Source organism: Schistocerca nitens, chromosome 2 (genome assembly GCF_023898315.1).
Source record: "Schistocerca nitens isolate TAMUIC-IGC-003100 chromosome 2, iqSchNite1.1, whole genome shotgun sequence".
NCBI lineage: Eukaryota > Metazoa > Arthropoda > Insecta > Orthoptera > Acrididae > Schistocerca > Schistocerca nitens.
The window spans coordinates 978,107,931-978,120,150 of NC_064615.1; the positions used below are offsets into that span (position 1 = coordinate 978,107,931).

General features: G+C 44.8%; 1 protein-coding gene across 1 annotated transcript in view; it reads left to right on the top strand.

Annotated features, from left to right (window-relative positions):
• The window catches only part of LOC126235483 (uncharacterized), a 111,110-nt gene that overhangs the window by 37,782 nt on the left and 61,108 nt on the right, over positions 1 to 12,220 (top strand). The window contains exon 3 of the mRNA XM_049944204.1: positions 4,758 to 5,018. Coding sequence (XP_049800161.1) covers positions 4,758 to 5,018 — 261 coding nt within the window. The remainder of the gene's footprint in view (positions 1 to 4,757; positions 5,019 to 12,220) is intronic.

The window sequence follows — 12,220 nt, forward strand, 5'->3', positions numbered from 1 at the left end:
TAAAAATATTCCATAAAAATTTCTTCAAAAAGTTGTTAGAAATTTCTTTTGGCGTGTGAAATTAACAAGCTCAGATGAACTAATAAGTTATTGATAATTGAATTTTAAGTAGCAATTACAGATGGTGGGATAGTGTGAGCCTTGACCTCACTCAGATGGTTCCCCCACTATGTAAAACCAACGAAGTGCACTATGACTTCAATTCCTACTGCAAAAGGCCAAAACATCTTAACTAACACATGTTCCCAAAAACATACATCAGGCATCGAAAAACATTTGGTGAAAGATACGGTAAATAACTGTACAGACAGGAAACTAGAACAGGCAAGGAACAACTATAAAACAATATAAAATATTCACCAGAGAAACATTACTTGACCGATCATAAATAAGATACACCCACGAACGCCGGCACGGTAGCTCATCGTGTTCGATCAGAGCGCTAACTGAGTGAAGGGTCTACGATGAACATGAATGGGTGTCAGGTAACGTCCACCCCGGCCAAATGCAATGAACAACGACAAAAAAAGGGGATCCTCTTTGACTAGTAATCAGAACGATCTGAGTCAAGGGTTCGAAGCCAGACACTGCTTAAGTTAAAAAAAAAATTAAAAAAAACATCAGTAGTGACAGCCGAAGACTTCCGACATAACGATTCACGCTCGTTCTATCAACGGCCCTCTTAAAGATGGCGGAGGAGTGGACAGAGGTTCACGGCAATCTCTGCCCTAGGAGTGGGAAATTGCCCCTAAAAAGCGGAAGAATCAGCAATGATCAACAGCATGAGGATGCAGAAGGCAATAGCAACCATTGTGTTAAAGATATACAGTGTGTACGCACATGTAGCCTTTAATTGGAAAAGTGACATGATGCTCTCTCCAGTGGCAAAAGATTCCGAATTTGTTCCCCATTCGAATCTCCGACCACGAGAAAAAGATGGAATGACCAACGGCGGGAGTTGGAGCTTGGAATGTCAGGCGTTTGAACGTAGTAGGAGAGCTATAAAATCTGAAAAGGAAAGTGCAAAGGCGGAATCTAGAACAGTCGTGATAAGTGAAGCGAATCGAAAAAAAAAGATACATATTTCTGTACAGACTAATATAGAGTAATATCAACAGAGGCAGAAAGTGGTGTAAACGGAGTAGGACTTGTTGCCAATGGGGAAGTAGAGCAGAGAGTGAGCTACTTCTTTTTTGTATGGGACCAAACTGGTGAGGTCATCGGTCCCTAAGCTTACACACTACTTACTCTAACTTAAACTAACTTAGGCTATGGACAACACACCCACCGATGCCCGAGGGAGGATTCGAACCTCCGACGGGGGTAGCCGTGCGGACCGTGACAAGACGCAGTGAGCAACTGTTAACAGTTGAGTGATAGGGTTCTTCTCAGCAGATTCCACAGCAAACCACCGCCAACAACGATAGTTCAGGTGTACATTCCAACGTCATAAGCAGAAGATGAAGATACAGAGAAATTCAGTATGTAAAGGGAGATGAAAATCTAATATAATCATGGGGGATGGGAATGTGGTTGTGGGGAAAGGAAGACAAGGAAGCGTTACGAGATAATATGGTCTAAGCAGTACGAATGAGAGAGGAGAAAGAATAATTCTGTTCTGCAATAAATTACAGATGGTAATAGCGAATACTCTGTTCAAGAATCATATGAGCAGGAGGTATACTTGGAAAACCCCCAGAGACACGGGAAGATTCCAGCTGGATTACATCATGGTCACATCGAGATCCCGAAAACAGATTTTGGGATTGTAAGGAGTACCCAGGAGACAGATATGGACTCAGATCACAATTTAGTAACGGAGAGTAGACCGAATATTAGAGAATCGTCCGAAAGAATCAGTGTGGGAGGAAGTAGGATACTGAAGTACTGAGGAGTTCGCTAAGGATGTGGATACTTACTGCGAAAAGGAATACCAGAGTAGGCAGTTAACATGACGAGGAATGGACATCTCTAAAAAAGCTAAACACAGATGTTGGACAGAAACACGTAGGTAAAGGGTAAGGTAAACGCGAAGAAGCGTCCGTTAACAGAAGAAATACTTCAGTTGATCGACGAAAGAAGGAAGCACAAGAATGCGGGGCAGTCAAGGCGAAGTATTTGCAGGAAAGAAGAAAAAGAAATCGAAAAAGAAGTAAATGTCGGGAGAACTGACTCAGCAAATACAACAGTGAAAACTACCATTGGCGAAATTAAAAGCATAGGTGGTGCTATGGCACTATCAAAACAGAATTTGCTAAATTATCTGGAAGTAAAGATAGGTGCATTATTACTGACTAATATCTTGGGAAGCCCAAGGTGAGAAATTTTTTTATCAAAATGCTGTATCATCATAGTCACAATCACCCGTCTGCTTGGGACATGCCAGGTAAACCAGGTGAAGCGGCCGGAGTGGCCGAGCGGTTCTAGGCGCTACAGTCTGGAACCGCGCGACAGCTACGGTCGCAGGTTCGAATCCTGCCTCGGGCATGGATGTGTGTGATGTCCTTAGGTTAGTTAGGTTTAAGTAGTTCTAAGTTCTAGGGGACTGATGACCTCAGCAGTTAAGTCCCATAGTGCTCAGAGCCATTTGAACCAAACCAGGTGAAAGCACCCTTCGAAAGGAAAATATACTTATTGCTACTCTTAGTAGGTGGAAACAAACCTAAAAAATCCAGAAATAATTTGTTCATCGGACTCTCTTCCCGACTAGAGAGCAACAAATCACGGTGTCTACTGGGACTGGGATTGGCCGATCGACGACCCTGACATTCATTGGCCAACTTCTTAACATGTGAAATAAGGGATGGCCACGTAATATGCTCTTCAATTTTCATAATGGTCTTAAAATTAACCGAACTATTCTTACACAAGGAATGATGAAGATACTTAAATACAGGCTGGAATAACTCTCTGGGGAGACACATCTTTAACTTCCCGTTGTAGCTAGTACAATAAATGCGAAACTTTTGTTAAAATGATACGCAGCTACTCATTTCCCACTAAGGAGCTGATCCTTAATACTCTTGGGCGCCTGATCCCGCTGCTATTGCTCTTCTGGATCCCGAAGGCATCGATTAGTGTAGCTGCACTACAGTAGTGATTACCATCTGACTGCATGATCTCAGTAGACTTCTGATCCCCGCTAAACATACGGCTCAGGACATCGGCCGGATGGTTGTCAGAACCTTTCATGTACTTTACAACACAATGGAAATCTGAAATTAGAACTGCCCAGTATGCTCTCTTTCCAGTTTTAGGAGGCCTAGCCAATACCCAGCGTAGCGTCTGATTGTCAGTTTCTAATACTAAATGTCTGTGCTTCAAATAGAACTTATTTCTCCAGGCCAAATAAAAGTGTCATTGCTTCCAACTCGTATACAGGGTATTTAACCTCCGCTGCTGAGAGAACCTCGACGCATATGCGACCATCAGCAAGGTGCTCGAGTAACCCCTGCAGAAATTCTGAGGTGTAGGGTAGCCTAAAGGTGTCAGCTCTTTTACCTTCTACCGGTAAAATGTGGCGCCATACATTTGATTAAGTAACACCTACAGCGGCACTTATACGGCGGATCTTCATCTACCACTTCCAGGATTTTTTTCAGAACCCTTTCCTTTCAGCTGAGGCTGACCTAACCGTGGCACACCACAAATGACATATTCTATTAAACCCCTGTCCACAGCTCTAAGAGTCTAATTGTTTGGTATTCTTCTGTTTGGAAATTTTTTCATTCACCGTCGTCTTGCTGCTCGTTCATTCCCTTCTGCTGTGCCGTGAAGGAGGTTCATATCCGCATTTTCACCATCTGCGTGCGCTATCGTACTGTACACAACGTTGCAGTCTATGAACCACCAACAGAATGAATGTACATAGCACGCCTGGCGCCGCCAGACTACAGCAGCACCGTAGAGTACAACTGGCCACACCTAAGTCAAATAAACGAAGGCATTTCGTGCCAGAATCTACCGAGAATTGTAGAGGGGTGTACATCAGTCGTTATGCAGGCGAACACAACACGCCAAAAGCCTGTACTGGCCCATGATGTAATGCCTGCCTCAAATGACATCATGCTGATGCCTATGAACTGTAAAATTCTTATAATATGACTGCTGAGACACCCAAATTGGAGACAAGTAAGTGGCCCCTCCCTCAGAAAATAAGTTCTGCCTATGTTTCCCTTGTGAGTACTATCTGATAGCAAGTTTTCAATGCAATCAGGTATCTGTTCAGATATTCCACACGCACGGACCTAGTTTATTATGTCACGGTTCTGTAAATCAACGTAGCGTCAACATGAGTTCCACTTCAATTGCCTTCTGATCTCTTGAACTTGTAGGGGGTTCGGTTGTTTTTGGGGGAGGCGACCAGACAGCGAGGTCATCGGTCTCATCGGAGGAGGGAAGGACGGGTAAGGAAGTCGGCCGTGCCCTTTCAAAGGAACCATCCCGACATTTGCCTGGAGCGATTTAGGGAAATCACGGAAAAACTAAATCAGGATAGCCGGACGCGGGATTGAACCGTCGTCCTCCCGAATGCGAGTCCAGTGTGCTAGCCACTGCGCCACCTCGCTCGGTGAACTTGTAGGAAAAGCTGGTTTTGACAAGAAAGCTTCTTTTAGACACCATATACATTCCTACATACGAGCTGCTCTGTCTTCAGAAAGGTTGTCATACGCGGCCACTATTTATGTTGGACTACTGTACAAGGAAGTGCAATACTCATGTGGGAAATCCGTGTCATAATGCTGGTTTCGTTGCAGGGCAACGTGAAGGGCATGTTCGGCTTCATCGACGAGAGCGGCACTCTGAAACGCGTCTCGTACTCTGCGAGCAACGGCACGGGCTTCCAGACGAACGACCGCGCCTCCGCCGCCGCCCACGCAACCTCGGCTGGGCAGCAGCCGCCGCTGACGCAGGCTGCGCACCCGCTGACGTCACGAGTCGTCAGGCCGTCGCTGCGACAGTTCGGCCTGCGCAACGCGCTGGAGCCCACGCCGGCGCCGCGGCCGGGGGTCATACAGGTACGGCAACCCAGCAACTACCGCTTCACTCACAGAGCGACTAGAAACAAATGCCCGATATTCTTGCAGTAGAGAGTACTGGTCAAAACTAGAAAAAGAAGTCGTGCAAACACAGATCCACAATATTAAGTTATGCAATTTATGTTGCTGTAGATTACATTAGTTACAGAAATACAACAGCCAGGCACTTTTCCAAATAACTTTATTTTTGTCAAGACGCGTTTCGACCTTTCACCCGTCTACAGGGACCGATGACCGTAGCAGTCTAGTCCCTTTAATCCCACAAACCAACCAACCCGTCTACAATTGGCGTAATACAGTACATACAGCCTGTTTCTAAAGTAGTATTAGTATGTTATTCTGCCTTACGGCAGGTCTTGTCATGGGTTAATCCTCCTCCTCTTTTGTCTGTCCATAGCTAGTCTTTTCATTTTTATATTGTCCAGCATTTGATATCTTCTTTTTCCTCTTCCCCTTTTTCCCTCCACCATTCCTTCTATTCCTTCCTTCAATAAACAGTCCCTCCTCAAACAATGTCCAATCCAGTTCCGTTTTCTCTTTCTGATGACTTTCAGCATGTTTCTTTCTTCTTCAACTCTTCTTAATACTTCTTCATTCCTTACTCGGTCTTCCCATTTCACTTTTTCCATTCTTCTCCAAATCCACATCTCTAGTGCCTCCAATCTTCTCTCAACTTCCTTCCTCAATGTCCAGGCCTCCGCACCATATAGTTCAACGTTTCAGATGTAACATTTGGCACGTCTTTTCCTCAGATCTTTGTTTAGGGGTCCACAAAGTAATTTCTGTTTCCTCTCGAATCCTTCTTTTGCCATTGCAATTCTTTTCCTAACTTCTGTTGAGCAATACATATCATCCATTATTACACTTGTCAAGTAACTGAAGTTATTCACTTGCTCTATTTCCTCTCCCCCTATTTTCATATGGTAGTTTCTCCCCGCCGGCCGGAACCTTAACGGTCGCAGTTTCGAATCCTGCCTCGGGCATGGACGTGCGTGATGTCCTTAGGTTAGTTAGGTTTAAGTAGTTCTAAGTTCTAGGGGACTGATGACCTCAGAAGTTAAGTCCCATAGTGCTCAGAGCCATTTGAACCATTTTTAGTTTCTCCTCTTTCCTCCAATTACCATGCTTTTCGTTTTCTTCTTGTTAATCTTCATTCCACATTCTTCTAATTTTGTGTTTAGATCCTCTGACATTTGTTCCATCTCTCTTGCACTCTCTGCCATCACAACCATGTCGTCTGCAAATCTTATACGCTCCACTCTCCGACCCCCTAGACAAGCTGCTCTCCTTACATCAAAACTTTCACTAATAATTTCCTCCAGATATATATTGAACAGTATTGGTGATAACAATAGCCTTGTCTTACACCTCTGCCCAGTTCTATTTCTTCACTCATCACACCTCCTATTCTTACTCCCGCTCTCTGGTTCAAATACTCTATTACTCCAGGCAACTCCATGTTTCCTTAGGATTTCCATCAGTTTGTCCCATTGACACAGTCAAAAGCCTTTTCAAGATAAATGAACACAACATACACCTTCCTTTTCTTCTCCATGTATCTCTCCCCTATCACTCTCAGTAGCCTGATGGCATCTCTAGTTCCCACGCCTCTAAAATGAATGTAAAAAATGAGAGGGCTGGTAAAGTGAGTCACAACAAAAAGGTTTCACTTAGCAACCCATATCCATTTGGGCGTCATTTAACAGCGTCGCTCATCGCTAGGAAGTTAGGCATACAACCCGCCATCCGAGTCGATATGGTAGCAGGTATTCCGGGTGGGACCATACCACACAGTTTCTTCCAGCATTTGCTGGGACACGAAATCAATGCGTTTGGCAGTGAAAATACTGGTTTCATATGATGTCGCAAAGAGTACGGCACCTGTGAATGCTGCAGTTTGTGGTCCGCCATGTGTCAGTGTATCAATAAATGGGGACACTCTTGTATTTAGTACTGTGCGGAGCAGACGATAAATGGAGCGCTTTCCTTGGGAAGAAAGGGCAGAAAATGCACAGTGCTTACGGGGCTGCAGATGGAAATGCTCTCGCTGCTCAATGACTCTACGTTCAGCGGTTTCCAAATCGTCGAGTGTCAGATCCATGCACGTTCTCTGCCATCCACAGGCCGCAAGGCACTTGAGGTGAGTTGTTCGCTGACAACGTATCGTAATAGCGCATTTGCATTTAAGGACTACAGCGAAACCAGATGAGTTTGTTTTGTGATACAGGTGCGAAGGCTGGATGGATGCTATCGTCAACGCATAGTTATTACACCAGGATTTGAAGAGAAGGCGTTAGACCTGCTGTAAAATACACCCTCAAGAAGATCGCAAAGTGTTCTTCGGGAAATGGGTGTAAGCGATTTTGCGGTCTTGCATGTGTGGAATGAAAGTGACTTGCACCCTTGCCGCCTATACATAGTTCAAGCCCTTAATCCGGAAGATTTGTCACGTCACATTGACTTCTGCCAGTAGTTTTTTTATTGATGAGGCATCCTTAACAAGGGACAGTGCGTTCGGCAGCAACGTGAGCACGGGAAAATCCGTAAGCTACCTTTGTTCGTGGGCACCAAGGGCGCATAGCCCTCAATATTTGGGTTGGTTTTGTTGGCGCTAATCTGACTGAGCCATAAATGCTCCCCCTATGACTGAACGCAAAAAAATACTTAATCTTCTTAAGGGAAACACTTCCAAAGCTGCTGGAACATATTCCACTCAACGTGCAACAACGCTTGTGGTACATTTCACTCATGCGGTGCGTAATCATTTGTATGAGAACTGGAGAAAGCGTGGTGGGCCGATGGCATGACATGCGCGTTCTCCCAACCTGACGCCCATTTGTTTTCTTCATCCGGAGACACCGTAAATCTGTTGCTTCCGAAACGTCTAACGAGACAAATGAAGAACTAATAGCGCGATTTATGGCAGCCTCTGATGCAATCCCCACTTTCCCAGGTGTGATTGAAACAGGGCAACCTTCACTAAGGCTTCGTTCCACGCACGCATTCAAACAGGAGGGTGTAATTTCGAGCAGTTTCTGTAGCTGTTTTACCTTGATGTCACAAAGAAACTGACAACGTTGCCCTGCAGACCCGCTACTATCTTGACAAGCATGGTGAGATGTGTGCCTACCTCCCCGACGGTGTGCGTTATTGTTGAATGACGCCTGGCGCCGAACGATAAGGAATGCGTACATGGGTTGCTAAGTGAGAGTTACTCGTTATGAACCACTCTATGAGCTCTCTCAATTTTACAATCATTTTGGAAACACCCTGTATGTACCGGGTGTCGATCCCAAGAATCGACGGGTGCATTTTATCTCGTGTTTCAGCAGATATTTAGAGTATTTCTTGCCGTGTGGAATCAGGAGAAGGAGATTAGTGCTTAACGTCTCGTAGACAACGAGGTCATTAGAGACGGAGCACAAGCTCGGATTAGGGAAAGATGGAGAAGGGAATCGGCTCCCTTTCAAAGGAACCAGCATTTGCCTGAAGTGATTAAGAGAAATCACGGAAAACCTAAAACAGGATGGCCGGAGACGGGTTTGAACCGTTGTCCCCCCCAAATGCGAGTCCAGTGTGCTAACCACTGCGCCACCTCCCTCGGTGTGTGGAATCAGCCCAAAGAAATACTGCTCATGTCCGCCCCGATAGCTGAGTGGTCAGCGTGACGGATTGCCGTCCTACGGGCCCGGGTTCGGTTCCCGGCTGGGTCGGGGATTTTCTCCGCTCAGGGACTGGGTGTTGTGTTGTCTTCATCATCGTTTCATCCCCATCCGGCGCGCAGGTCGCCCAATGTGGCGTCGAATGTAATGAGACCTGCAGCAAGGCGGCCGGACCTGCCCCGTAAGGGGTCTCCCGCCAAAGACGCCAAACGTTCATTTCCATTTCCAATACTGCTCATCACGTCTTTCATACAACGGCTAATGTCTCTGTGTCAATGGAAAGCATCGGTTAATATCCGATACAAACAAAATTGTTTTTAAAGCGGAATTCTGCGTACCTATTTGTTGGAGGGGTCCCAGATCAATCCAATGCGGTATTCGGTTTAGAGATGTATGTATTAACAGGGACGGTAAAAATTTCTTCGTTGCCCGTTTGAAACGGTCTTCTGTGCTCCCTAGCCCGCTCTGTCTGTTACGGCCATGCAGCAGCGCTACTCAGTCGCCTCTGGAATACTGTGCACTATTCGTGTTCTACTGTCCCCGTTAATACATATCGCTAAACTGAATATCGCTCTTCGCTGTTTTGGGATCCCAATATCGAATGAGTACGCAAAATTCTGCTGTAAAAATAGTTTTAATCATATATTTGATTACTTTACAAATGGTTCAAATGGCTCTGAGCACTGTGGGACTTAACTTCTGAGGTCATCAGTCCCCTAGAACTTAGAACAACTTAAACCTGACTAACCTAAGGACAGCACACACATCCATGACCGAGGCTGGATTCGAACCTGCGACCGTAGCGGTCACGCGGCTCCAGACTGTAGCGCCTAGAACCGCTCGGCCACACCGGCCGACCTTTAGAAATGAGTTAATGTCTTAAAGATATCACCAAGTCGGCCCCTCCCGCCGGAGGTTCGAGTCCTCCTTCGGGCATGGGTGTGTGTGTTTTTATTAGCATAAATTAGTTTAAGTAGTGTGTAAGTCTAGGGACTGATGACCTCAGCAGTTTGGTCCCTAAGGAATTCACACACATTTGAACATTTGAATATATCGCAAAAAAGTGCTCTCATTATCAGACAGTGGATGCTCCCTCAAGACATGTACACATTTGCTTTATTACTTCACTTAGTGTGTTATATTTCTAACTTAAGATTATACCTTTTAATGAGTAAATTATGAGAGCATATTAAATTATTAAATTTGGTCACTGATTGTACCACTGAAATCAAATTTATGTTGCCTCTGGAAGCCGTTAGATAGGTAACGTGCAACTGTGAGTGGGTAAGTAAAAAAGATAGTGTATCTACTCTTCTGTGTGGTGAGGCAGGTTGCGAGATCGATTTGAAAAGACCTTAATTTTTTTCTGAAAGGTTTTGGGGAGGGTATGAGATGAGGAAAGAAGACCTCTCCTGTGCATAGCTTGATCCGTCCTACAGCAGTTGCTCCCAACCATACTGGCACCATTAGCGTTGAGTGCAGCAGTAAGATATAAGATGGTACGCCGTCCCCCTTTCTGCTCCCTCCCTCCCCCCTGCACCTCTATCCCCCACTCCATCATCCCACGTTAACATCACCGCCTAACTAAATTTTATAATGAAAAACAATTTTCTTTGAACGCGAGTTCTTTAAAAAAAATGAAGAAAGCTAAGAGCGTGTTAAGGGCCCTTAAGAGAACGAGAGGATATTGAAAATCTCGCGCAGCTTAAATGCGCTGTTGTTTACCTGACTTTTGTAGGCCAATCAGAGGTGACTTCGGTCCCTGATAGCAAGTATCCTATATCGAACGGTTCGACTTCCCCTACAGCACGGTGGTATATTATAAACAGTTACCGTTTACACCAGTCGTTCTCAACCTAACCAGGACCATTACCCATGAGCGTAATCAGATATTAGCTAGTACCGGCCCACCAATCGTGAACATTATCGCCTAACTAAACTTTGAAGACCTAAATTTTTAAACTGATGGAAGTTAAATTACGTTTAGATTTCTAAGATGTTTTATTAAATAACGCACTGAGGAGTCAGTGAAACGATGTGTCTGGTTATTTATAACAAACTTTATTTACAGTATGGTTAAGCAATTCTCAATGCATCGCAAGTGCTACCCACAGGTACTCAGAGAAGAAAGGTAACCATCCACAGGAGTTATGAAATATGCAACACTGCACCAATTGTACCCATAGTGACACCTGATTCGCCCACAACCTGCACCCACATTTAAAATCAACACGTTAAAATGTGAGTACTATACCTACTGTTAGCAAATCACTTTCCTGCTTGACTCCTTACTTCTGAACTGTCAGAAACTGGAAGATTTTGGCTGCCAGTACTTCGTGTCTGACCACTGGTATTAATGATAATAATAATAATAATAATGTGTACATACGAACAGAGAAATCAAAAGACGATTAGAGAATTCGAGAAGACTGGAAACATCTACAATAAATCATGCGTATCATGAATTGTAAAAGTGAGACATTACAACATCAAGCTAGAAACCTTAGACGCATCAGAAACTTTGGTCATGCAACGGAAAGATGCACTTAAAATATCAAGAAACTAGAGAGAAGAAATTCCCGGGTTCGATTCCCGGCGGGGTCAGGGATTTTCTCTGCCTCGTGATGACTGGGTGTTGTGTGCTGTCCCTAGGTTAGTTCGGTTTAAGTAGTTCTAAGTTCTAGGGTACTGATGACCATAGATGTTAAGTCCCATAGTGCTCAGAGCCTAGAGAGAAGAATCATTAGAAAAATCCTGGGGTGCAGCAAGACAGCTGAAGGTTTCAGACTGCGGAGCAAACAAGAGACTGAACAGATATGTAACTTACGGGTAGCACATGACATGAAGAAAGGTCGACCGAAATTTAATGGGAATCTCAAGAGAATGCCGGACACCCGGCAAACTAAACAGATCTTTGAGTACATGTAGCGCATTGAGAACATGAAGTGGATCACCGAGGTCATAAAAGGCTGGAAGGAAGCTGGTACAACAGATACGGATATAAAAGGTGGTTATAATTAAACTTCCTCTACTTCAGCCAGTGTAGACGGGAAACTATCGTATGAGTACGCAACCTTATAGGAATGACGTTCAGACTGTGCGCTGTAGGATTTTCGTTGTTAGTGCTGTTAATGTCATGACTTGCCGTTAGGCGTCGGTACTGGTACGGCACCGTGGGGTCGACCACAAGCATCTGTATACATTACAGTTGCAGACAGTCGACATGGATCTCGACAAAGTGAACAGAGCTTTAGTCGTAAAGGTGCAGTTTTAAAACAACAGCAACAGTGCTTCTGCTCTTAGTCAATAGCGGCGTATTGAAGGAATACGGGGCGGTCTTCTATCCGCACCAGGGTTTCAAGAACATCTGGTGAAAACCCAGTCATTTGCCGATCATTTCAAGCTGCATGGCTGCTAGATCTGAACCTGTGTGATTACTGGCTGTGGGGTTTTCTGAAGGACGGGACATTAACACACGTTGGAGGATAAAGATCAACACAGTGAGGAAGGTAGCCTCCG